Genomic DNA, 27249 nt, shown 5'->3' with positions numbered 1-27249 from the left:
ACCGAGAAAGACTTGGCTAAAGATGGTGGAAGAAGAAATGCGGGCAAGGGGTTTAACAAGGAGAGATGCAGAAAATAGGGCAAAATGGAGAAGATTGTCATGGGGACCGCAAGGCTAACCCCCGCTCTTGCAGGGAAAATGGCCTTAAAATGCATGTTGTTGTTGTTGTACTCACATACACAAACAAACACACACACACACACAAACATACACATACACTCACAAATACACACACACTCACAAATACACACACACACTCTCTCACACACACACACACACACACACACACACACACACACACACACACACACACACACACACTCGCATACACAAATACACACACACACTCACACACACATACACTCACACACACACCCTCTCACACACACACTCCCACACACAAATACACACACACACACACTCACACACACTCACACACACATACACTCACACACACACACACACACACACACTCACACACACACTCACTCACACACACACACACACACACACACACACACACACACACACACACACACACACTCACTCACACACACACACAGAAACCTAACCAAATCTATCCTATCCTAACCTAACTAAGAAGGTACTCAGCACACATTCACCAGCACAAATCAATACATAGACCCTCTATTTATAATAAAATTCCCCTTCCTGTGAAGACGAATGTCACACTTCCAGTTTAATTAATTAATTACAAAAACTGAGTTCCATTTGCTTCTCCACTCGGAAGTTGTCGAACACTTCCAGAGCCTTCTCCCACCCAGGGATTTATGCACAGCCGCTTCTTTTTCTTCGGATGCCGTCGGCAACGTACCAGCACTATTGCCAAAGCACCGGTGCTCAGAGCTTTCACCACGTTCATCCTCTCCCTCAATTTCTCGTTCATCGCCATTTTGTTTAACGAAAATAACGTCGTCGACAATCCCTAGAGGGCGGCAGTCTCCGACAAAACAAGATGGCACACGATTTGCTGCCCACGACTAAGGTACTTTTGGACACTTTTATTTTCACGAAAAGCAAAAAAACAGATGGAGGATTTTTAAAAGCGGTAAGGAGGAAAAAAAAGTGTTGGGGTGTTTGATCAAAACATGCAACAGGGAGGCATTTATTTATTTAATGCGGAAATGTGGTGGAACATTTGAGCACCACCGCACCACCTCCCCGCACCCTCCACTCCCATCTTATACTCTACAAATGTCCTTTCCCTCCATTCCTTTTACTCACATATTTTCCCAACTAGCTCTTCATTTGCTCCTTACCCTTCGTGCACTCCACTTCGATACACTCACATTTCGTTCCCATCCCCTCTCATCCTTTTTATCCTCGCCACTGAAGGTGGATGGAGGTCATGTTTTCCCCCATGTCTGTTTGTGTGTTTGTTTATGAACAAGATTTCTCAAAGTTATGGACGGACTCGGATTAAATTTGGTGGAGAGGGTCGTTGTGTGACGAGGACAAAATGATCAGATTTTGGTGAATATCTGGATCCCGATCTGGATCTAAGAAGATTTTAAGTGATTATTCACCATTTAGTGATGGGGCTAAAAACAATATATAGCAAGATATCTTAAAAAGTTATGGACGGATTGGGACGAAACTTGGTGCAGAGGTTTGGTGTGACAAGGACAAAATGGTTAGATTTTGGCGAAGATACGAATCCCGATCTGGATCAAAGAAGTTTTAAAGTGATTATTCAGCATTTAGTGATGGGGCTAAAAACAATATATAGCAGGACATCTCAAAAAGTTATGGACGGATTGGGACGAAACTTGGTGCAGAGGTTTGGTGTGACAAGGACAAAATGGTTAGATTTTGGCGAAGATACGAATCCCGATCTGGATCAAAGAAGTTTTAAAGTGATTATTCAGCATTTAGTGATGGGGCTAAAAACAATATAAAGCAAGATATCTCAAAAAGTTATGGACGGAATGGGACGAAACTTGGTGGAGAGGTTTGGTGTGTGACAAGGACGAAATGTTTAGATTTTGGCGAAGATACGAATGCTGATCTGGATCAAAGAAGTTTTTCAGTGATTATTCACCATTTAGTGATGGGGCTAAAAACAATATAAAGCAAGATATCTTAAAAAGTTATGGATGGATTGGGACGAAACTTGGTGGAGAGGTTTGGTGTGTGACAAGGACGAAATGTTTAGATTTTGGCGAAGATACGAATGCTGATCTGGATCAAAGAAGTTTTTCAGTGATTATTCACCATTTAGTGATGGGGCGGGTAAAAACAATATATAGCAAGATATCTTAAAAAGTTATGGATGGATTGGGACGAAACTTGGTGGAGAGGTTTGGTGTGTGACAAGGACAAAATGGTTAGATTTTGGCGAAGATACGAATCCCGATCTGGATCAAAGAAGTTTTAAAGTGATTATTCAGCATTTAGTGATGGGGCTAAAAACAATATATAGCAAGATATTGTTGCGGATATGGGATTTGGCCTCCATCCATATCCGCTTGTAAATATTCCCCTATTTCCCCAATACTCCCCAACTATCCCCAATCCCCCATTCCCTAGTCCCATTGTCTGTAAACAACACTCTGTAGCCCCGACCTTCCCCTTTTTCCCCCATTAAATGTCGTGCCCAGGTTCACCGCATCTCACGTAGACAACTATAGGACATCTTGCTAGTTATTCTTAGTCTATGTCAGTTAAGGACTCGTTTCCATTAATTCTGACTCTTCGTTGCACCAGAATGTGATTGTATGGCACCATTAGTAAGTTTAGGACCTCCCAATACCTCCCCGCATCTCTTCTTCATGGAACAACAACACCAACAACAACAACAGCGGGGGCGGGGCAGCGGCGGCGCGGGGAGTGTGCGTCCTCACTCCGGCTTGGTTAGCCGCCATTGACCATGTGCTCCGACGGGGTTACCACGCAGGGGCTCACTGTCAGCTCCTCGTCAAGGGCGGAGCCCGGTAACCCCCCGCACCCAATAAGAAGCGGCGGACCGATTCCATCTGGGGCGGAGCTAACGAGCCGAGGGCGTGTCACTCCCCGCTGGGCATGCGCAGGAAGACGGAGGTGACGTCAGATGCGGCTGAGCTTGAAGAGAAACGGACGCCACCTCCAGCGCAACGATACCTACCCGCATCTCTGGACCGGACCGGGTCGATTCTGCCCCTGAGCCAAGGTGCACCTTGAGCCATCGACTGCCTGCCCTTCCTTGCCATCAATCCCTGTGTGAGTCAGTCTTGTCCCGTTTGTCTGTGGTCTGTCGGGGCTAAGATAAGACCGTGTCTAAGTGCCCATCTTTCTGTGCTGTACCTCTTGCCGTGTAATCTAAACGTTCTGCATAACCAATATTATATCCTCCTCCGGAGGTCTTGAGAACTGTACCCCTTGTGTCGTTGCCTTAATCCCAGCCGTTGTGTCCTTTTCCTTCATTGATTTAGCATAGCGCGATTCGGCCAACGTTCGAGTGTAATCGGGTAACTTGTGCGAACACGGCGGCCATTCCGCTCGGCCCAGCATAACATCTTAATAAGTCGTGTCCGTAACAATTGGTGTCGGGAAGTGGGATCGGTCCCGGAGCGCGTTTCACGCGCTCGAAATTATAACGGCGAAATTTGATTGTGTTTTACAAAAAAAATAAAAACCCGAATTTTGAAAGTCGCGCTATGGCAGATCAAGACGGCTGGGTTCCGGTAGAGGAGAGTGAGGCAGGGTCGATCCAGGACCAAATTGAGGGACATGAGGAGAGCGAAGCAGTGAGGGTAGCAGGGTCGCAAAATGGCGTCGTCGCGCACGAGGTTACGGGCGCGCAAAATGGCGCCTCGCACATGGCCACGGCGACCGCGCCCGCGACCGTAGTAGCGCCACCGGTGGATTTGAACCTTTTTTAATGCAAATGAAGGCCCTTATGGACAAGAATAATGAAGAAATGGAAAACAGAATAATGGGGGCAATGAGGGACAAAGCGAGGGCTCAGAGTGAGCAATTGGGGGTAATGGGAAACCAAATGGGGGTAATGGGAAACCAAATGGGGGTAATGAGGGACGAAGCGAGGGGTACCGGTGAGGGATTAGACAAGAAATTAGAGGGGTTAGACAATGGGATAGAAGGGGTGAAACATGGGTTAATGGGGGTGGAAAATAGAATGGCTGCCCAGGAGAATCAGATAGAGGGAGTGAAAAATGGGTTAGAGGGGTTAGAAAACAGTATGGAAGGCAAATTGAGGGACATGAGGGACCAAGCGGAAAGGGAAGTTAAACAAATGGGGCAGCAGATAGAGGGGGTTAGAATGGGGGTAGAAACTAAACTGGATGCTCACAGGGAGGAAATGGAGCAGATGAGGGTGGCATCTGGGCAGGAGATGCAAGTGATGGGAGAGGAGATCAGAAGAGGAGTGAGTGAGGAGGTCGGAGGAGTGCGCGAGGAGGTGAGGCACTGTAAGGAGCGCATGGAGAAGGAGGTGAGAAAGGGGACTGTAAAATTGCAAGGGGGCATAGAGGACCTGACGCAGGAGGTGGAACAGCTGACGGAGGGACAAAAAGGACTAACGGAGCAGGTTCAAAGGAACACTGCGGTATTAGGAGGGTTAAAAGCGACACAAAACGACATAAAAAACGACTTGATAGCGACAAAGAGGCAATGTCAGATGGTACGTGAGGGACTGACAACGAGGTTGGACGAGGTGACAGAGGTAATGGAGACGAAGGACCGGCAGGTGAGGACGCACATGGAAACGGTCAAGGTAGCCTTGGAGGACGAGCTTGAGGAGACATACCGGGAAATAAAAGAGGTGAAGCAGAAATTAGAAGAAGTGGAAGAAGGGGTGAGCGAAATTAAGAAGCGACGGAGAGGGGATAAGAAAGAGATAAAAGAGGAGATAAAAGAATTGGTCCAAAGTCTGTGTTCGGATCGTGATGATGTGCTCATTAACCGGATGAGGGATTCGCAGGTGATGGAGGAGAAGCGAAGAGGAAGAGGACCCGGTGTAAGTGGTGACCAATATGGTCGTGCGTATGATGCGCCAGGGGATTTAAGAAGCTTGGGGGTCGAGATGGACCCGGGTGTTCGTGAGAGGCCGTTGGTGAAGTGTGCGACAGGTCTGGTGTGCGAAAAAGGAGGTGTGCGAGGAAGTCCGACTCTGGGGTGTGTGAGGAAAAAGTGCGTGCCAAGGAGTGAGGGTGCTGGCGAGAGTGAGTCGGTCGTAGCGCGTGTGCGAGGGAGCACATGGAAGCGCGTAGTGAGGAGTGTTACGGAGGGTGTAAAGGAAGAATGCACGCCTGTGGTGAGTGTTACAGAGGGTGTGACGGGAGAGTGTGCGCAAGAGTGTGCGCGAGAGAGGTGTGTAACGGACGGGTGCATGAGGAAAGAGTGCGCTGTCAAGAGTAAGGGTGAGTGCGCTGTCAAGAGTGGAGGTGAGAGTAGTAAGAGTGACACGGAGCATGAGTTGGTTGTGACAGGTGAGAAAGGAAGCACACCTGGAATGGTAGAGCGTGTGTGGGAATGCACGCTGGAATTGGTAGTGAGGCACGTGGTTGGGTGTGCGAGTGAAAGCACACCTGTGATTGTCACAGAGGAGGTGACCGAGGAAGGGGCGCGAAGAGGTGTGTTGGTGAGGTGTGCGACCAACGAATGTGTGCCAAAGTGTTCGGTGGTCAGGTGTGTGACCAAGGCTGGGAGTGGAATGAGTGTACCTAGGTGTGTAAGGAAAGGTACGAGGAGCATGGAAACGGCTGGATGTATGAGCAAGAAAGGGGTAGCGTATGCTTGTAAGCATCCAGGTGAGGCATCGACGGTAACCGGGTTAGAGGTTAGAGCGACTTATAGCCGAATCGGGCCCTTGGTGCGCGTCGGGCAGCTTCGTGTGCCGCGAGAACCAGCGGGGATCCGAGCCACGGCGGGTTCGAAAGGACCGCCGTGCGCGATCCACGCTGGGCCTCGCTTTGAACGGCCGCGTCCGTGCTCCACTAGGCGGAGCTGGCAGCCCGATAGGAAGGGTCGTCATGGCGACCACTTTTTGTTGAGGCATTCCGGCAGGTCGAGATCGGGCCATGGGATGGCTCCGTGCCGAGATGGTGTGTGGGATCTCGGCCCAGGTAAACCTCCTTCCCTGCACCGAATGCGGGACGTATCCAGCCGCTGGCACCAAACAACCCGCATTCATTGCTCGGCTTTACGAAGCCGGGCTTTGGACAGGAATTGGCGCACCGAGAGGCATTAGTGAGTAGACTGTGTGATGAGGATAGTGTTTTGGCCCCAAAATTAGAGAAAAACAAAATTTGATGATTGGCAAAGGAGTGGCAGTAATGAGTGGCAGATGATGGGTAGTGATTGGCAAATTTTTGATTTGTTGAAATTTGATGTGCAAAATTGGTAGTGGGAGATGCCCGATGTGGTGGGATGGCAACTCTGTCATCCCTCACAAAGGGGGCAAATGCGCTATAGTTTATGGGGTGTATGGCAGTGAAAACTAGCCCGGGTGGGTTAGGTTATATTGTAGGGATCTAGAAGAGATTGACATTAGGTAACGTTAAGTTTAGTTAGTGACTGATACCTGTAGTGGGGACGCAGGTAGTTTAGTGTGGATGATAATGACGTGGGAGTGCAATAGTTTAAAGGGACGACTGGGAAGCGCAAGTTTCAGAGGGGAGTAGTTAGATGAGATGATGCTGTGTGAGAACTGGACAGGTGTGTGGAGCAGTGTGGAGCAGTGTATGAGTAGTGAGTGTTGTGGATCAGCGCGAATGCGCTTGGGGAGAGAAGGGTGCAGGTGGCACCAAGTATGAGAGCACAGGTGTGCAAGTACAGGTGTGTGGAGTACATGGAGTAAGTGGTACGGAGTGGTGTGCATGGTGCGAAGGTGTGGATGGGGGAAGAGTGGACCCCTTTCACGAGTACCCGGGGCGGGTAGTGTAAGTGTTAGGTAGAGGGTATAGGTAAATTGTGGTTGGATATTGGCATTTGTGGTGCGGTTGCAGAATGGTATTGTGGATGGGTGCATTAGTGTTGTGGAAATGGCTGGGCGTGTAGCCTGTTAGTGTGTGTAGTTGGTTGGGCACTCCACCACTGTGAGGATGTCGGCCAGGTGAGGCCGCAGGTGGGCTCTGGGAGCCGTTAGTGTCAGTGGGGCCCGAGGATCCGGAGGACGGACCCGGGTAGCCCAGTGCCAGAGAGGGCACCGAGTGGGGAGAGCGCCAGAGGGCCTTCCCCAGGTAGTTAGGTTAGGGTAAGGAGCAGGTAAGCTCGGAGGCAACTGCAGTGGTGGAGGTGTGCAGGTGGGTAGACCTGCTGGGAGAGCTACATGTCGCAGCCCAGAAATTGTGCGAGGCACCGGGAGATGAATCGGGGGAGTGAGACCCCAAATTGAGAAGCACCACAGTTTGGTCAATGGGAATTGGTTTTTAGAACCCATAGTGTAAGTTGGCCAATGGATTGGCAGGGAAAGACCCCGGGTAATGTAAAGTTGTTAAAGTCATTTAGGAAATAGTTAGGATTGATGAACCTGTCGCACCATACGCAGCCACTTACCTGTGGTGATGATGATGACTCCACACCTGTGTTTTCTTTGTTCTGTGTGCAGGAAATAAGAATTGCTGTTTGGATTTGTGAGACGCATCACGACGTGGATAAGACATTGGGGTGATTCCATCTCTCCCTCCTTAGGAGGGACTGATGATGAATTGGAGATGGCAAATTTTGATGAGAGTTGGAAATGGCAAATTTGATTGGTTAGGAGGGAGAGAAGACGAATTTGGTTTATGGGAGGAACGGGGAAGACAGTAGGGACGTTTGTTGATTTGTAAAGTAGATGTTTATGGGTAGTGTTGTGTTTTGTGGATACAGTAAGGGGTAAGGGAGGGGCAATGTAGGTTACCTGGTGGGGGGGGGGGGGCATACGGTAGGAACGTACCTGTCTCACCTGGTTCCCATGTGCCCCCAGTGTGCATCACCTTGTATTGCGTGCACTTTTGCGCCCTTACCACCTTACTCACTTGTCTTCTTCTTTTGTCTCCCACCTCCGAGGATCTCGCTTTGGGGCAGAGAGAGAGGAGAGAGAGGTGCTGGCTCCGCAGTTGTGGGCCTGTACTTTCGCTGCTTGCTGCCTGGATCGATACACCATATGGACCGCAATGTTTGTGGCCACCCACCATGGACCGCAGTTCTTTTGCGGCCAAGCACCACCCGTTGATGGACCTATGGGTCAACGTGGCACCTATGCCATACAGGTGAACCACTTTTAGTTGGCCCCCTGACGGCCACAATACAGAAATGGACGCGGTTGGCGCCTTTCTTTATTTTTTAAGGAAGCTAGAAGGCCAAGTGCTTCAAGAAGGCAAGACCAGCGGCAGAACATCGGCCGGCTGCGACACCACCGGTGACGTTGAACACTTTATTGGTGCACCGGATGGTGCTGACTGTGTTATGGGGTGGTGCTTTTGGTGCTTGGATGGGGTGATCTGCACATTATTAAAGGCCGTAAGGCCACAGAGCACTCGTGGGTTGGTGTATCGATGCTGGCATGCGTGCTCTCTCTATGCATAACATCTGCATGTGTTCCTCCAAAAACAGGTCCTGGATCGTAGTGTAAATATCAGTGTAGTCTTGTGTAAATAATGCTCCCTACCGGCTGTATGTTTAGTTTGAGAATTCTTTCCGCGATTCGGTTATCCTGTGGGTGTGTTTCTGTGAGGAGAAAGGTGCAACGTCGCAGGGGGACATATTTACTCATTTGTGAACATCTGTAAAACTGTCGCACTCAGGGTTGAGTTAATAGTAGAGGGAACTACATCTGAGTGCCACACTAACGTAGGTAAAGATTTATCGGGTCGGGACGCCCCGAGGTAGAGAAGGGTGCAATGTTGCGGATATGGGATTTGGCCTCCATCCATATCCGCTTGTAAATATTCCCCTATTTCCCCAATACTCCCCAACTATCCCCAATCCCCCATTCCCTAGTCCCATTGTCTGTAAACAACACTCTGTAGCCCCGACCTTCCCCTTTTTCCCCCATTAAATGTCGTGCCCAGGTTCACCGCATCTCACGTAGACAACTATAGGACATCTTGCTAGTTATTCTTAGTCTATGTCAGTTAAGGACTCGTTTCCATTAATTCTGACTCTTCGTTGCACCAGAATGTGATTGCATGGCACCATTAGTAAGTTTAGGACCTCCCAATACCTCCCCGCATCTCTTCCTCATGGAACAACAACACCAACAACAACAACAGCGGGGGCGGCGCGGTGGCGGCGCGGGGAGTGTGCGTCCTCACTCCGGCTTGGTTAGCCGCCATTGACCATGTGCTCCGACGGGGTTACCACGCAGGGGCTCACTGTCAGCTCCTCGTCAAGGGCGGAGCCCGGTAACCCCCCGCACCCAATAAGAAGCGGCGGACCGATTCCATCTGGGGCGGAGCTAACGAGCCGAGGGCGTGTCACTCCCCGCTGGGCATGCGCAGGAAGACGGAGGTGACGTCAGATGCGGCTGAGCTTGAAGAGAAACGGACGCCACCTCCAGCGCGACGATACCTACCCGCATCTCTGGACCGGACCGGGTCGATTCTGCCCCTGAGCCAAGGTGCACCTTGAGCCATCGACTGCCTGCCCTTCCTTGCCATCAATCCCTGTGTGAGTCAGTCTTGTCCTGTTTGTCTGTGGTCTGTCGGGGCTAAGATAAGACCGTGTCTAAGTGCCCATCTTTCTGTGCTGTACCTCTTGCCGTGTAATCTAAACGTTCTGCATAACCAATATTATATCCTCCTCCGGAGGTCTTGAGAACTGTACCCCTTGTGTCGTTGCCTTAATCCCAGCCGTTGTGTCCTTTTCCTTCATTGATTTAGCATAGCGCGATTCGGCCAACGTTCGAGTGTAATCGGGTAACTTGTGCGAACACGGCGGCCATTCCGCTCGGCCCAGCATAACATCTTAATAAGTCGTGTCCGTAACAATATCTTAAAAAGTTATGGATGGATTGGGACGAAACTTGGTGGAGAGGTTTGGTGTGTGACAAGGACAAAATGGTTAGACTTTGGCGAAGATACGAATCCTGATCTGGATCAAAGAAGTTTTTTCAGTGATTATTCACCATTTAGTGATGGGGCTAAAAACAATATAAAGCAAGATATCTCAAAAAGTTATGGACGGAATGGGACGAAACTTGGTGGAGAGGTTTGGTGTGTGACAAGGACGAAATGTTTAGATTTTGGCGAAGATACGGTTCCTGATCTGGATCGAAGAAGTTTTTTCAGTGATTATTCAGCATTTAGTGATGGGGCTAAAAACAATATATAGCAAGATATCTCAAAAAGTTATGGACGGAATGGGACGAAACTTGGTGGAGAGGTTTGGTGTGTGACAAGGACGAAATGTTTAGATTTTGGCGAAGATAAGAATCCCGATCTGGATCAAAGAAGTTTTAAAGTGATTATTCAGCATTTAGTGATGGGGCTAAAAACAATATATAGCAAGATATCTCAAAAAGTTATGGACGGAATGGGACGAAACTTGGTGGAGAGGTTTGGTGTGTGACAAGGACGAAATGTTTAGATTTTGGCGAAGATACGAATCCCGATCTGGATCAAAGAAGTTTTAAAGTGATTATTCACCATTTAGTGATGGGGCTAAAAACAATATAAAGCAAGATATCTCAAAAAGTTATGGACGGAATGGGACGAAACTTGGTGGAGAGGTATGGTGTGTGACAAGGACGAAATGTTTAGATTTTGACGAAGATACGGTTCCTGATCTGGATCGAAGAAGTTTTTTCAGTGATTATTCAGCATTTAGTGATGGGGCTAAAAACAATATTTAGCAAGATATCTCAAAAAGTTATGGACGGATTGGGACGAAACTTGGTGGAGAGGTTTGGTGTGTGACAAGGGCGAAATGGTTAGATTTTGGCGAAGATACGAATCCCGATCTGGATCAAAGAAGTTTTAAAGTGATTATTCACCATTTAGTGATGGGGCTAAAAACAATATAAAGCAAGATATCTCAAAAAGTTATGGATGGATTGGGACGAAACTTGGTGGAGAGGTTTGGTGTGTGACAAGGACGAAATGTTTAGATTTTGGCGAAGATACGAATCCTGATCTGGATCGAAGAAGTTTTAAAGTGATTATTCAGCATTTAGTGATGGGGCTAAAAACAATATAAAGCAAGATATCTCAAAAAGTTATGGATGGATTGGGACGAAACTTGGTGGAGAGGTTTGGTGTGTGACAAGGACGAAATGTTTAGATTTTGGCGAAGATACGAATCCTGATCTGGATCTAAGAAGTTTTTCAGTGATTATTCACCATTTAGTGATAGGGCTAAAAACAATATATAGCAAGATATCTTAAAAAGTTATGGACGGAATGGGACGAAACTTGGTGGAGAGGTTTGGTGTGTAACATCGGCGAAATGGTTAGATTTTGGCGAAGATACGAATCCTGATCTGGATCTAAGAAGTTTTTCAGTGATTATTCACCATTTAGTGATGGGGCTAAAAACAATATATAGCAGGACATCTCAAAAAGTTATGGACGGATTGGGACGAAACTTGGTGGAGAGGTTTGGTGTGTGACAAGGACGAAATGATTAGATTTTGGCGAAGATACGAATCCTGATCTGCATCTAAGAAGTTTTGCAGTGATTATTCACCATTTAGTGATGGGGCTAAAAACAATATATAGCAGGATATCTCAAAATGTTAGTTATGGATAGATTTGGACGAAACTTGGTGGAGAGGTTTGGTGTGTGACAAGGACGAAATGTTTAGATTTTGGCGAAGATACGAATCCTGATCTGGATCTAAGAAGTTTTTCAGTGATTATTCACCATTTAGTGATGGGGCTAAAAACAATATATAGCAAGATATCTTAAAAAGTTATGGACGGAATGGGACGAAACTTGGTGGAGAGGTTTGGTGTGTGACAAGGACGAAATGTTTAGATTTTGGCGAAGATACGAATCCTGATCTGGATCGAAGAAGTTTTTTCAGTGATTATTCACCATTTAGTGATGGGGCTAAAAACAATATAAAGCAAGATATCTCAAAAAGTTATGGACGGAATGGGACGAAACATGGTGGAGAGGTTTGGTGTGTGACAAGGACGAAATGTTTAGATTTTGGCGAAGATACGGTTCCTGATCTGGATCGAAGAAGTTTTTTCAGTGATTATTCAGCATTTAGTGATGGGGCTAAAAACAATATAAAGCAAGATATCTCAAAAAGTTATGGACGGATTGGGACGAAACTTGGTGGAGAGGTTTGGTGTGTGACAAGAACGAAATGTTTAGATTTTGGCGAAGATACGAATCCTGATCTGGATCGAAGAAGTTTTTTCAGTGATTATTCACCATTTAGTGATGTGGCTAAAAACAATATAAAGCAAGATATCTCAAAAAGTTATGGACGGAATGGGACGAAACTTGGTGGAGAGGTTTGGTGTGTGACAAGGACGAAATGTTTAGATTTTGGCGAAGATACGAATCCTGATCTGGATCGAAGAAGTTTTTTCAGTGATTATTCACCATTTAGTGATGGGGCTAAAAACAATATAAAGCAAGATATCTCAAAAAGTTATGGACGGAATGGGACGAAACTTGGTGGAGAGGTTTGGTGTGTGACAAGGACGAAATGTTTAGATTTTGGCGAAGATACGAATCCTGATCTGGATCGAAGAAGTTTTAAAGTGATTATTCAGCATTTAGTGATGGGGCTAAAAACAATATAAAGCAAGATATCTCAAAATGTTAGTTATGGATGGATTGGGACGAAACTTGGTGGAGAGGTTTGGTGTGTGACAAGGACGAAATGATTAGATTTTGGCGAAGATACGAATGCTGATCTGGATCGAAGAAGTTTTAAAGTGATTATTCAGCATTTAGTGATGGGGCTAAAAACAATATATAGCAGGATATCTCAAAATGTTAGTTATGGACGGATTGGGACGAAACTTGGTGGAGAGGTTTGGTGTGTGACAAGGACGAAATGATTAGATTTTGGCGAAGATACGAATGCTGATCTGGATCGAAGAAGTTTTAAAGTGATTATTCAGCATTTAGTGATGGGGCTAAAAACAATATATAGCAGGATATCTCAAAATGTTAGTTATGGATAGATTGGGATGAAACTTGGTGGAGAGGTTTGGTGTGTGACAAGGACGAAATGTTTAGATTTTGGCGAAGATACGAATCCTGATCTGGATCGAAGAAGTTTTTTCAGTGATTATTCACCATTTAGTGATGGGGCTAAAAACAATATAAAGCAAGATATCTCAAAAAGTTATGGACGGAATGGGACGAAACTTGGTGGAGAGGTTTGGTGTGTGACAAGGACGAAATGATTAGATTTTGGCGAAGATACGAATGCTGATCTGGATCGAAGAAGTTTTTTCAGTGATTATTCACCATTTAGTGATGGGGCTAAAAACAATATAAAGCAAGATATCTCAAAAAGTTATGGACGGAATGGGACGAAACTTGGTGGAGAGGTTTGGTGTGTGACAAGGACGAAATGATTAGATTTTGGCGAAGATACGAATGCTGATCTGGATCGAAGAAGTTTTTTCAGTGATTATTCACCATTTAGTGATGGGGCTAAAAACAATATAAAGCAAGATATCTCAAAAAGTTATGGACGGATTGGGACGAAACATGGTGGAGAGGTTTGGTGTGTGACAAGGACGAAATGTTTAGATTTTGGCGAAGATACGGTTCCTGATCCGGATCTGAGAATTTTTAATGTAATTCTTCACCATAAAGAGATAGGACAAAAAACGATATATATAGCATGATATTTAAAAAAATTAAAATAGGGGCAATACACCTGGACACTCACCTGGTAGAATAAAGCAGTATACCACACTGACTAAAGGTATTTTAAGTAGTATCACGGTATTTAAAACCAATTTCAATGGTTGCTAGGAGACAGTGTAGCATGTATAATCACACTAACGTAATCATAAGACCTTAAACAAACAAATCAAAAAAATACCTATTTTGGGGGGCAAACCCCATCTCCTCCCAACCCCCCATATATAACTCCTTAGACCGATTTTTCTAATGCCATGAATACACATTGGTACATTACAGGTGATGAAAGTTGTGATCAGGTTTCATCAAAATTGTGTGTGTAGTTTCAGAAAAGAGAGCAAATACCTATTTTAGGGGGTCAAACCGCCCACACATCCCCCTTAAACCCTGATTTTTTTTTAATGCTGTGAACAAACGTTGGTATATCACGGGTGATGATGGCTGAGGTCAAGTTTCATTGAAATTGTCTGTGTAATTTCAGAGAAAAGATCAAATACCTATTTTGGGGGGTGAAACCTGGATCCACTTTGACTCCCGGTAAATCCACTTCGACTCCGATTTTTTTTAATGCTGCGAACAAACTTTAGTTGCAACATACCAAATATCGTTTGTGCCAAGTTTGGTCACAATCCCATCAGCTGTTTCGGAGAAGAAGTTGCACGTATTTACGGACTGAAGGACTAACGACACGCCATCGCCTAGGCTCTCCGGAACTACGTTCCAGGTGAGCTAATAATTTGAGACGGATTATGACAAAATTTGGTGGATGCGTTGGGAAAGTGACAAGAACAGGCCGATTTGATTTTGGTTCAGGTCCGAATCCGGAGCTGGACTAGCAATGGAAAGAAAACATTAACTGGCAGCCTGGCGCAGGTATGCTCTGTACCGAGTGTCGTTCTAGCGTTTTAATGTTTTGAATTCAGACACCCTTTCCCTACAAGCGTATGTAATAAATCGCTGGCCCCTAATTGTACTTCTCGGGATGTAATCCTTGGAGAAAAGAACATAAAGATATTTTATGACAATACAATGTTCCAATTAAAGTAGAGCAAAATATAGTGTTTTTTCGTGAGAAAAGAGGGAAGGGGGACTCTGAATCCCATGTGGATTCCACCCTTCAGAGATTTGCCAATGCACTATTTGATGTCATGGGAGAAGGAATCATTGAATTCAAAACACACACTGAATTATTATTTGAAACTAGGAATAATTATAATAACAGAGATAATTCACGATGGTGCAATAATTGGACAACCCAAGGCTTGATGGATGATGTTAATGCAACATCTGAGAGCATAACATGTTGAAATGGTTATGACTATGATGTCATCCTCCACCGGAACGAGGAAAGCCCTCAAATCATAAAGAGAAGGTGATAGACACCCAGGATGATTGTTTGGATGTAATCTACCACCATCCAACTGCACACTCCATAATAATATTGTTTCATTTGTAGGGAATGACAGTGATTACTTTCATACAGGTAGAATGTGTAGGTAATATACTCCGAATGTCGTGTAGCCATCTTGATGACAGCTCCGGGTGTTCGGATTAAGTGTTACGTGTGGCCATATGGAGGGTGGCTCTTGTGTTAATTAGCTCAGGCATTATGGGTAAATTTATCCCCTGTATGTCGTTGCCTCTGTAATTTATTCCTTTGTTCCTTATGACACCACACTAGACACATAGCCAAGCCACACAATCAACACCCCAATGAAGCTCACTAATTAAAAAGCTAACGGGAAGCCAGGCAAGAAGCACTACCGCTGATTACCCCGACTTGAGAATCGCACAGGACAGGCAGCTCCGTGGAGACACACCCAAAGAGCGGTGATTGGTTGGGGAATTTGATTGACACAATGACGAGTAAGAAGGGACTCGCTGATTGGTGAAGGAAGGACAAATGATGTCAGAGCCTTAACGATAATGGAACGCACTGGTGGACATTTTCTCTCTCTGCTTCTGGTCTTGATCGCGTGCAGTCGGCATTTATCTCTCTCGATTCTGGATGTGATAGTGGACAGTCGTGTGTCGATGTTCCTTCTTGCTCTTGTGCCTTCCCGTTCTGCATCCATAGTAGACGGTTGCATTTTGTTATCTTGCGCGAGGAGGATTCATCGTGGACGGTCGTGTTCCGAGATCTTGCTAGTGGTCGTGAAGAGGTGGAAGAGCCGCGAAAGGAGAGCTGCATTTTCCCCAAGCAAGAACGACGAGCTGCGCGGCAACTCCTGTTCGCGTCACGCACGGAGCCCGGAGTGAGCGAGATGTACAGCCAAGCCTGGTTTTTTTCCGCCCACACGCTGTGCGGAAGAGCGAGCGCATTCCCCCACCAAGGCCTGAGACGATTGTTGACGATTCCTGGCGAGAAGCACCGGTCGAGTTGAGGTGCCATAGATAACACCTTTTATTTTTACATCATTATATTTCCCTTTGTCTGTGTGCAGGTCTGTGTGGAGGGTCCCTCATTGGAGGATTTTAGTTTTATCGTGCTTTCTTTGTTACCGGCATTTTCTTTAATAAACCTGTTTATTTTTGTACATTTTAAATCTGGTTCGTTTGAGTTTATTTATTGCAGGTTTGAGGACTACCGGGGGGATCCGTGAAGGTAAGTGCTCCGCCCCCTCCCCACCCCCACCCCCCACTTGCCACCACGCATATCCTCCGCTATAATTTTGACTGAACGCCTCGGAGTTAAACCTGGTTCGGCAATCCGTTTCCTTGGACGGTTTTAATTGTGAGGAACACGACAATATAATTTGTACATATAAATATAAAATAGATATAAATGGAATGGAACAAAATGGAAAGAGGGAAATACCAACAGCAGACTCGGGTGAGAGAAAGATGAAGGGGGGAGAGCGAGAAGGACCCATGGGGGTGAAGGAATAGAAGCACACACACAGAAAACTTACTGCACACAAGCGGAATGAAACACAGCAAGAAGAGGAATAGAAGAGGGGAAAGTGGGGATGAAACAGAAAAGGAGAAAACGATGGAACCAACTTACAAAACAAGCGTTACGCCTAGGTCCCCCGTCGGGGAAGTGATGTGAGGTGACAAAGTGGAAGACGCAGAAAACATGCTATGACATGATATTTCGCTCACAAGGTTCAGACATACATGGAGGCGGCCATCTTGGATTTTGACGTGGTGACCCAATTTTCAATAGCATTCTTCCTTATGCCTAGATACACCCACACACCAGATTAGAAGTTGGTACTTCGCTTATTTTTCAAGATATTCTGCTCACATGGTTCAGACATACATGGCGTTGGCCATCTTGGATTTTGATGTGGCGACCCAATTTTCAACAGCCTTCTTCCTTATGCGTAGTTACACCCACACACCAGATTAGAAGTTAGTAGTTCGTTTATTTTTCAAGATATTTCGCTCACAAGTTTCAGACATATATTTGGTGGCGGCCATCTTGGATTTTGACGTGGCGACCCAATTTTCAATAGCGTTCTTCCTTATGCTTAGATACATCCACACACCAGATTAGAAGTTGGTACTTCGCTTATTTTTCAAGATATTTCGTTCACAATGTTCAGACATATATATGGTGGTGGCCATTTTGGATTTTGACGTGGCGACCCAATTTTCAATAGCCTTCTTCCTTGTGCCTAGATACACCCACACACCAGATTATAAGTTGGTACGTCGCTTATTGTTCAAGATATTCAGCTCACAAGGTTCAGACATACATGGCGGCGGCCATCTTGGATTTTGACGTGGCGACCCAATTTTCAATAGGGTCCTTCCTTATGCCTAGATACGCCCACACACCAGATTAGAAGTTGGTACTTCGCTTGTTTTTCATGATATTCAGCTCAAAAGGTTCAGACATACATGGCGGCGGCCATGTTGGATTTTGACGTGGCGACCCAATTTTCAATAGGGTTCTTCCTTATGCCTAGATACACCCACACACCAGATTAGAAGTTGTTACTTCGCTTATTTTTCAAGATATTCCGCTCACAAGGTTCAGACATACATGGCATCAGACATACATGGCGGCGGCCATCTTGGATTTTGACGTGGGTTGCACTCACACACCAAATTCGAATGCGGTCCTTCGCTTACGCACGTACGCCCGCACGCACGCATGGATGGACGGACGGACACACGGACGGAGGGGAAAACCATAGTCCCCCTTTCGCTCCGCGGTGCGACGGGGAACAATAAAGGGGGAGAGGGAGAGGAGGAAAAATCACATTAACCTAGAAAAAAAGGAATGCTTGGGAATGGGGTCACTTGGGGTAGCAGAGACCATGAGTATAGACCTTTGGTAGGGGTGAACATCCGTCTTTGAAGCCCTGAAGGGAATAATTGGACCGAACAGATTGAGGAAGTTGGTTCCACAGGTGAAAGAAAACAGGAACAAATGAATGGAAGTGAGCAGTGAACCTGGATTTTGGGAGTTTAACAAGAAGATGGTTACTGGCAGACGGTGTGCAGCATACATACAGTACATCTATGAAGGACACTGTCAAGAGAGGGCAGAGGGAGGTGGTAGATAGAATACAGAGGCCACAAACCTGACTGCAATGTTAAAGTAGCAGGCCGAGACATTGAGCCTTGTCTCGGGAGATCCCAATGATTTGGAAGGCCTTGCTTCCCAAGGCATCCATGGAATGAAGTCAGGTCAGTCTTTTGGGACTGCCACTGGTAACATGTAATCCAGTGATACCTGCCGCACGGTCGGGTTGTCGGCGACTAAACCAATAGCCCTTACTGGCCTTGCTCATGGGAAAGGTGACTGTCACATCCTGCGAAGACCAAAAATAACACCTGGAAAGAAATGGCGGATGAGCTCCTTTCGGGAGTCAACGGCCAACGAGTAAGGAGAAGGTGTATCCTATTTTAAAAAAACACCCATCCGGATTGGCCCGGTTTGCCTATTTTGGTAAATTTGCCTCTTCAACTCAGGTAGCCAAGATGAGAGGGGTAGTGGAACCACATGATGTGAGGCGGATGAGCTAGTATTAGGCAACTGCATCCATCAAAAGGCAGATGGACTCGTATATTTAGCCAACGACAACCAGAAAACTATACCCACGGGGAAGTGAGTGGGTACACAGTGTTGCTGAAGCCATGGAAGGCATGTTCCTTGTCCGATGCACGACACTGCAGTCCAATTCTCCCCAAACACTTGTGTACCATTTTTATGGTACAAGTGGGACCGGACTGATATTTGCTGTCAGTGCTGATTCGTTTAAAAAATTTAAAAATCAAGAAGGGAAATGTGTGAGGCAGGCGTGCCAGTCCAAAGGGGAGAGCTTTATACTCCATCAAGCATGCATGGGGTGGGCCAGATGGATACAGAAGGAAACTCTCAAGAAGGAAAAATGGAAATTTGAAAGAAGGAGGGATTGCGGTGAGGTGTAGGGGTCAACGAGGGTCAAAAAAATAATGGTTTTGGATTGGGGATGATCTGAGATGGTGGTGCACAGACATCTTAAAGACCTGGAGGGAAGAATGAGATTGAAGATAATAGGAAGTTGGTTCCACAGTCGCGAAAAAAAGAGGAACAAATGAGTGGATGTGAGCAGTGATCCTGGATTTAGGTCGTTTAAAAAGGAGACTGATGGTGGACCATATGTGCCCTGCAGAAACCTGGGATGGTGGGGGAGACAAAGCACGGAAAGAGCAGAGGGTGCAAGACCAGGAAGGAAGTTGAAGAACACAGAGAGACCACCAACCAGTATACGGTGGTGAAGTTTACGTTTTGTATCCCATTGATAAGCCGGACCTGCATCTGGACTTTAACCAAAATCGAATCGGCTTGTTCTTGTCACCGAACCAACTCATCCACTATCCGAAGTGGATGCTGTCCATTTGGCCGAAGCTGTCCATAACTTTCTGAGATATCCTGCTCACAGACAGTGAAGTAAGCAAACAGAAAGACAGACAAACAGAAGTGAAAACATAACCTCCGTCCACTTTCAGTTGACGATGTAATTAAGAATTCCACCATACCGCAAAGTAAACCAGTGAGTTACCATTTGCTTCTGACCTGAGGTACCACATACAGTACATATACCATTCGTTGTCATTGGATACCATACACATACCACCGAATGGTATTGACCACATTTCTAGAAGGTACAGCTGCTGCATGTAAATGCGGCTCTTTCCTTGGAGCACAATGGCTCCGTTTCAAGAATACAACTCGTTATCCTCTCCAGCGGTTGCAATCCAACTTCATTTCCTCGCCGTTCGAAGGACCCGCCGCTCCTCTTCCCCTAATTGATTTGTTTTGGTGTTTTTTAACTCGCAAACTGGCTGTGTATACTATTGATGGCTGCTATTTTTTAATCAAGTGCGAGGGTTGTACCATAGTGGGTAAACGGGTTACAAAGTGCAACTGCTCGGCTGTCTGACTGGGAGTGTTCCTAGGTGTACCTGTTTAACCTGCTCGGCTGTCTGACTGGGTGTGTTCCTAGGTGTACCTGTTTAACCTGCTCGGCTGTCTGACTGGGTGTGTTCCTAGGTGTACCTGTTTAACCTGCTCGGCTGTCTGACTGGGTGTGTTCCTAGGTGTACCTGTTTAACCTGCTCGGCTGTCTGACTGGGAGTGTTCCTAGGTGTACTTGTTTAACCTGCTCGGCTGTCTGACTGGGAGTGTTCCTAGGTGTACTTGTTTAACCTGCTCGGCTGTCTGACTGGGACTGTTCCTCGGTGTACTTGCCTTAAGTCAATTTGGGATCCCACTCCGCTCCCGCTCATCTCCCACTCCGCTGATGCGATTCTGCATAGACAAAGCATCTCCTGGTTGTGGTATTTCATCTCTTTGAGCAGTCCCGTATACGCCATGTAAATCGAGAGTTGCGGTTATTATGGTAAATGGAGCCTTCATTTACTAAACTGTGAGGGAAATAATCTCTTGGCCCAGTGGGATCGCCCGATCCCTTCATTAGGTACATGATAGTGTCACGTTTCCAAAACGGATACGTTTTGATCGCATTACATCATCATATCCAAGCTCTTTCTTCTCTCAGCATCTCCCCCTCTCGACATGAAGCTCTCTCCACTCCCCCATCCTCATTATACCCTCTTGGACCATCCCCAACTACCCTCCCTTCCTCATTATACCTTCTTAGACCAAACCATCCTCTTTTTCCTGCGCACCTCCACCTTTGTCTTATTGAACTCACCCGCTATTAATTAAGGGTGTCTATCACCCTTTTCCCCATCTCACCGCCGTCTGCTTCTTTCCCCTTGTTATTTCCTGATCAGATCGAACCCCCTGGAGTACAAACAGCCCCTCATATCCCCCTTTCCCCTTGCGACTCTCTCCTCCCACTACCTCTCCCTTCTCGCCCCGCAGCACGCTCCGTGTGGGTGACTTTCAGAGCTACAGCGTCCGGATCTCGGCGCGATGTCAGAGACCAGGCTCGTAAACAAAGACGGACAGTCTCTCTTCTGTCGTTATTGGGAGCCCAGCGACGCCCCCAGGTGAGAAACCATATTTCCTTGCTGCACCTGCTTCCCCAGGAGAAGGGGCGACTGGGACGGGGGTCTCAAACCTCCTGGTTCGGGGTTGCACCTGCCGTCGGTTTGGTGCCGGGGAAGGTGGGACGCGACGCGCATCGTGATGTGAAATGTTCCAATGAAACTTTACTCCTGCGTGTTTCCCACGTGGTGTCGCCTGTCGGTTCGGCTCACGTACTGATTATTGCACATCTGACATACTCGGACCACCTCAAAGACTGTGTTCTCTTCATGGGACTCGCTGTGTATCTCATCTGAATTACCATTAAATACTCATCTGTGGACACGAGACTATTAAAGTCCACGAGTAGGCCAAATAATATATCAAAAGACAACCGGCTTAAAGTCATCCGAGACAGTGTGCTTTATGAAGCCGTCGCTACGCTGTGCATATCAGCATTGCACGTGCAGGTGAATGTACATCGAGATTGATGTGTGTGTGTGTGTGTGTGTGTGTGTGTGTGTGTGTGTGTGTGTATGTGCGTGTGTGTGTGTCCATCAGCATTGCACGTGCAGGTGAATGTACATAGAGATTGATGTGTGTGTGTGTGTGTGTGTGTGTGTGTGTGTGTGTGTGTGTGTGTGTGTGTGTGTGTGTGTGTCCATCAGCATTGCGCGTGCTGGTGAATGTACATAGAGATTGGTGTGTGTGTGTGTGTGTGTGTGTGTGTTTGTGTGTGTGTGTGTGCGCGTGTTCTTCACTGAGCTATGCTGGGTGCATGTTCTACAGGGCCTTGGTGTTTGTGAGCCACGGGGCCGGAGAACATTCGGGTCGTTACGAAGAGGTCGCCCAGACCCTGCTGCAGTGCTCTCTGCTCCTCTTCTCCCACGACCACGGTAGAGCACATTCTTAATACCCATGTAACGTGCATTTCACGCTCACTCGGAAACGTGTCATACGAGGTCGAACGTCACGTCGAAACGCAGGGCGTTCGCCCGGCCGTGCGCCACCATGACGTTATTTGCTCCGATGACGTCTCGCCATGGATGTGGTGGTATCGTCAGTTCTGACTGAAGGGATTGTCACGTCAAAGTAAGTGTAGCACTTTGGGTAAGGAGTACAATCTTGATTCTGATGAACCATCCTCTGTTACAGCTACCGGGCAGTTTCTTGGCAAGGGTTATACTGGGTGGTTTGCCATTGTAGTTAGGCAGCTTAGCAATTTTTGGGGGACGACTTTACAAAAGTACCATTTTTATTTTAGTGGTTCATTGGACCATATGCAATAGAATTAGGACCGGAGGCAAGACATATACAGTGTTTGACTTTTGCGCAAATACGACTCGCACAGCATGATATCGAGCAATACATTCATGCAAACAAATCATCAGCTATTGGAGTTAGACTAAAATCGTAAATACACAAATTGCTGGACAAATTACCTTGAACAACATGTTGTCTGTTCTAAAGCTATACTGTATTGTCATTACATCCTGAATAGTGGGGCAACTTAGCATAACAATTGTGCATTTTGTGAGTAAAGCACCAAATTTGGCACACTAGTAGACTATCATATTATGAAAAGATCTGGATATTGGGCCATCTCAGATTCAGAGATTTAATCTTTGCAAGATTTCGATTCGATTGGGATCGAAGAGAACACCTTCTTCGTCTTCTGTACAGTGAAGTTGCCAGCCCTGAATTCACTGGCTACATCTGGGTGCTTCCTTGGGGGTGCAACCATGTCCCTCAGGTGAACAGGGACCCACCTGGCATAGTGTGTGTGGTCTAAGGCATGGAACCATGGGACCAGTTCCGTCAGGGCATCAAGGTACATCGAGAATGAAGCCTGCCGCAGAGAACGCACGTAGACCAGTACCAACATCTCTAGTTCCAGCACAGTTGCCCAGTACTGAAAGTTGGGAATGTCTTCTCCTCTCTGGTGACACCCGTCTTCGAACTCAGGCAGGTCTTCTGCATCATCAGCATATGTCATACAGTGGCGTTCATACGCACGGTGTTGCAGGATGTGCAGTGCTGCTGCAGTGATTTGATGAGCTCTTCTTGTGCGGGTGACGTGGGCAGCTCGCAGGAAGGAGTCGGCCGTCCCTGGCGTTGCAATCTCAGCTTGCAAATCTGCAAAATCTGCAAATCTTGCAAAAATCAAATCTCTGAATCTGAGATGGCCCAATATCCAGATCTTAAAATAATATGATAGTCTACTAGTGTGCCAAATTTGGTGCTTTCCTCACAAAATGCACAATTGTTATGCTATATTTAGCTTAGCTGCCGGACTACTGGTAGTTGCGTACATGTTAGATATATGAGAGGTGCGCGAGTCACAAGTATAACACATTTGTATAAACACTCGGTATTATATTACTAATTATTATTACATGGAAGCGTAAGATTTATTATGCAGGCATGCATAAGTTTTACAAATAACACTGAATGTGATGAAATAAAAGTTAGCCTCCTTGTTGAAAATATATACATAATTGGTTTTTTGTCCAATAAAAAGGTGAAGAACACTGTATATTTCTTGCCTCCGGTCCTAAATCTATTGTATATGGTCTAATGGACCACCAAAATAAAAATGGCGCTTTTGTCAAGCCGTTCCCCATTTTCGATAAATATGCTGCGAAGCTGCCTGACTATTGCCTTCCCAGCACTAGTCAGGGCAGAAATTTGGTAATTTATTCATGGTGCCGGCGATAACTCGCTGAATCCTCACGAAAGACACCGTGGGATCTATAACGTCCACCAACTAATGCCGAAAGATGGGTCTCTGGTTTAACGTTCATCCAATCAGGGACGCGTTGATGAATCACCCGGATGTGAATCACCAGGATGGCAGTTTATAGCTGGGTCGGCATTCAAACCCAGGCTAGACATCTTAGAGAGAAGCGTGCACACTTTAAGGCCTAGGCCACCCTGCCATCCTAGAATTAGGTTAACTAACAACGGTACCCGCCCTATGGGCGGGGCTTCAATTGGAAGGCCCAAATGAAAAGACAAAATATCAGAAATTGAAGGTTTTTCTTATTTTAAACGATTTATATAAACATCCGTTGAATCATATCACACACAAATCATCAAATCTAAACAGTACATGGCACCCATTTTGAAAAAGATCGAATTCTGCACAACGGAAGCGGCCGCGACACGTCTTTCTCAGTCGCACGTTTATGTGTGAAGAGTGCACGCCAAATCTGTAACATGGAAGCAGCCGCTACACCTGTTTCTCAGTCGCACGTTTATGTGTGAAGAGTGCACGCCGAATCTGTAACACGGAAGCGGCCGCTACACGTCTTTCTCAGTCGCACGTTTATGTGTGAAGAATGCACGCCGAATCTGTAACATGGAAGCGGCCGCTACACGTCTTTCTCAGTCGCACGTTTATGTGTGAAGAGTGCACGCCGAATCTGTAACATGGAAGCAGCCGCTACACCTGTTTCTCAGTCGCACGTTTATGTGTGAAGAGTGCACGCCGAATCTGTAACATGGAAGCGGCCGCTACACGTCTTTCTCAGTCGCACGTTTATGTGTGAAGAGTGCACGCCGAATCTGTAACACGGAAGCGGCCGCTACACGTCTTTCTCAGTCGCACGTTTATGTGTGAAGAGTGCGCGCCAAATCTGTAACACGGAAGCGGCCGCTACACCTGTTTCTCAGTCGCTTTGCACACGCTGCCCACGGAGGTATATAATAAACTGGAGAGCCAATGACGGCTGTCGGCTGAAGCTAGCGGAAGTTGCTTCGCGGCCATATTGGGAAGCCGATTGTGACATTCGTCCACATCCATCAGGGCAAGTAATACAATACACCGGACTCGAACATGCAACTAAATTGGAAGTTTATTGTTCAATAGTTGTTATTTTTCCTTAGCTATCTGATGCCAATAACTGCAAATGAGGGTTGTATAAATTACAGCACTAGGTGGTTTGCCATTGCCTTCCCACTTCGCAGTAGCAGTAGGTAGGGCAGGAAGTTGTTCAGGGTCCTGGTACGAATCCCGATCCTGGTATTTCACGGGCAGGGCGACTGATCATCCTGGCGAACGTTAAGCCGGCTGTCTTGTCTGCTAGTGAAGGAGCTGGGGCTCCCACGTCGATCGGGGAATCGGAATCGGGGAATGGAAGCTGAATGACAGTTGGAAAGTGCCTGTAGCATACTTTATGATAAATGGATTGTCGGGGAAGGAACAGGCGAATTTGGTGACACAATGTCTACTAAAATTGCATGATATCGGTGCAGAGGTGGTTTCCTTAACTTGCGATGGACCGTCCGCTCATTTGACAATGTTACGTGAGCTAGGTGCCGACATCACGCCGCAGAATGTGAAACCAACATTTCCCCACCCAGCAAATCCCGAAAAGAAAATTTGTGTTGTACTCGATGCATGTCACATGCTTAAACTTGCAAGAAACTGTCTTGGATCCATGAAAATGATGGAGGATGGCAACAAAAAAGTCATCGCGTGGAAATACATCCAGGCACTCTTTGATCTGCAGAAGAGGGAAGGCTTGCGTCTGGGAAATAAGCTCTCCCGGAAACACATCGAGTGGAAGAGCAATGTCATGAAGGTGGACACAGCTGCTCAGACATTGAGCACTAGTGTGGCAGATGCAATTCGGTTTTGCAGGGACACTTTGCAACTATCAGAATTTCAGGGCAGTGAGGCTACCTGCCAATACATTGAAACATTGGACAAACTGTTTGACATTCTAAATTCTCGCAATCCATTGGCACGAAACTACAAGGCACCACTCATGACATCACGAGAAGGACTTTTCCTGCCATTCCTGGATACTGCCTACAGTTACTTGTCCAACATCAAAAACATGAATGGTCAAGTTATGACCAATACGCGTTTGAAAACCCCCTTCATTGGTTTCATGATCTGCATAGAGAGTGTCAAAATTTTGTATTTCACATATGTCAAACCTGCCTCATCTCCCCTGCGATACCTGCTCACGTACAAAATGAGCCAAGACCACATTGAACTTTTCTTTGGAGCGGTCCGCATTGCATGTGGAAGTGGGAATAACCCAACGGCCCGGCAGTTTGTTGCCGCATATAAGCGCCTCTTGATGCGACATGACATCAAGTCTGCAAGTGGGAACTGTTCTGCACAGGACTCAACCAGAATCCTGAATGCGGCTTCCTTCAAGTGCGTTGCAAAGCAGGCTGTGCCTGACGAGAGTCACGACATGTTGGTGGCCAGACGATACGACCTGGAGTTGAGATCGCCGGCAAAAGAGGACCACGACCATGCGGATATTCCAAATTTTGAGCAACTTTCCATCTTTACAGAGTCATGTGTTGGCTATATTGCCGGCTATGTGGTGAGGATGGTGAGGAAGACTCTGAAGTGTAGCCAATGTCTTTCTGCATTGACCAGTAACAACGAAGAATGGCAAACCACACCAATGTACAGCCTGATTGTTACCAAGAACAGGGGTGGCCTCATAGTTCCCTCGCACAGTGTTGTTCGTGTCTGTGAGGCGACTGAACGCTGTGTCAAGAGGCTCCTGGCTGTAAGCAATGGCAAAATGCCTCGTGAAAGTGGGATAAGAGCGGCAATTTCCACTTCTGTCCTTTCTGAGGTCGGTCGGTCTACATTTGCTTCCTTGGATCGGCACATGTTTGACTGTGAGGCAGACAGCAACCATGTGTTTGCTTTAATACATTCTGTATCACAATCATACAGCAAGATACGTTTCCATCATGTTGTGAGAACACTCGATGATGACATGAAGGAAGAGCGCATCAGGAAAAAATATTGCAAACTGGTCCTGTTTGCTCACCAGTGAGGCAACACCAGAGCAAGCTGAAATATAAGAGCGACCTCATCTCTACATGGTGTGGGTGTGTTTTGTGGGTTAACTGTGAATTGTGTGGGTTAACTACATGACAGCGTTTCATGTCATTTATGTGACTGACTCACTGTTGATGTGTTGCTGACCCATGTCAGTGTAGAATAAACTCTGGTTATCATTATATCTGCGTGGTTTCTAACATCTCGG

General features: G+C 46.5%; 1 protein-coding gene across 3 annotated transcripts in view; it reads left to right on the top strand.

Moving 5' to 3' along the window:
- Window positions 1–948: 948 nt before the first annotated feature.
- Window positions 949–27249, top strand: part of MGLL (monoglyceride lipase) — a 79474-nt gene continuing 53173 nt past the window's right edge. The window contains exons 1-3 of one of the 3 annotated variants that reach the window (XM_068133170.2): window positions 949–1006; window positions 21116–21243; window positions 22010–22116. In XM_068133170.2, the coding sequence (XP_067989271.2) occupies window positions 21167–21243; window positions 22010–22116 (184 nt within the window). In that variant the 5' untranslated portion in view covers window positions 949–1006; window positions 21116–21166. Of the gene's footprint in view, window positions 1007–20152; window positions 20706–20947; window positions 21244–22009; window positions 22117–27249 lie in introns of those variants that run through there. The other 2 variants (XM_068133169.2, XM_078766524.1) reach the window with 2 other exon arrangements.

The sequence above is a fragment of the Myxine glutinosa genome, chromosome 12 (genome assembly GCF_964187855.1).
Source record: "Myxine glutinosa chromosome 12, kmMyxGlut1.1, whole genome shotgun sequence".
NCBI lineage: Eukaryota > Metazoa > Chordata > Myxini > Myxiniformes > Myxinidae > Myxine > Myxine glutinosa.
The sequence above is the reverse complement of the archived record's forward strand: the minus strand, read 5'-3'. Positions and strand labels throughout refer to the sequence as shown.